This window comes from Penaeus monodon, chromosome 24, assembly GCF_015228065.2.
Source record: "Penaeus monodon isolate SGIC_2016 chromosome 24, NSTDA_Pmon_1, whole genome shotgun sequence".
Taxonomy (NCBI): domain Eukaryota; kingdom Metazoa; phylum Arthropoda; class Malacostraca; order Decapoda; family Penaeidae; genus Penaeus; species Penaeus monodon.
Window position 1 is genome coordinate 31,828,250 of NC_051409.1, and position 851 is coordinate 31,829,100.

At 52.9% G+C, this 851-nt stretch overlaps 1 protein-coding gene across 1 annotated transcript in view; it reads right to left on the bottom strand.

The window, feature by feature from the left end:
- Positions 1–851, bottom strand: part of LOC119588953 (nephrin-like) — a gene marked incomplete at its 5' end in the record, with an annotated part of 72,188 nt that overhangs the window by 3,265 nt on the left and 68,072 nt on the right. The window contains 1 exon segment of the mRNA XM_037937562.1: positions 6–217. Within this exon segment, the coding sequence (XP_037793490.1) occupies positions 6–217 (212 nt within the window).

Genomic DNA, 851 nt, shown 5'->3' on the forward strand with positions numbered 1-851 from the left:
CTCACCTGTAAACTTTTCTCAATAGGCCTATGCAGCGGCTCAGACACACCGAAAGCCGTTTTCTGTGAAGTCCCGTTGTTCCTGTGTGCTCTGGCGGCGCCCAAGGGATCCAGCGCCAGGTCGTGAGAGGGAGAAGTATCCACATTGAGGTCATGCGGATGCTTGATGACACTGATGTTGATGGTGTGGCCCGGAGAGGTGGGTGGGGGCGCTGCTTCTGTGGGGGAGCATGCGGTGGAGATGTTAATGGGGGGGGTGTTGGAGAGGTTGGTGCGTTTAGGTATGGGGTTGACATCACGTAAAGGAGGTGGGGGGATGGGGTAGGCGATGGAGAGTTGTGTTACCTTTTTTTTTGGGGGGGGGGGAGGGGTAGATGAACCTTTGACATTATGTGAAGGGGAAGGGAAGAAGGAGGAGGAAGTGAGGCGATTAAGATTTAGCGTTACCTAAGTATTGTGGGGGAGGTAGGTGACCCTTTGACTATCACGTGAAGAAGTGCAGAGAGTGAGCCTATGGAGGGTAATGTCACCCGAGGTTGGGAATGTGAGGTTGAGGGATAGATGGCGGGGGTTAGGTGAACCTCACGTGAAGGGGGACGGGCATAGCTGAGGCAATAAGGGGTTAGTGTTACGTGAGTGTTATGGAATGGAGATAGGAGAGGGAGGAGGGATGAGGACAGGTAACCTTAGACACCACTTCAAGGATGAGGTATGGGAGGGAGGGGGAGTTAAGGTGAGGCAATGAAGGGTGAATTACATTCTACAATCAGGACATGAGCAAAGAAAGGAGAGACAAGAGGGGAGGGGGTAAGTGTCCTTGCGTTAAGGCGCTGGTCATTAAATCTGACAGTG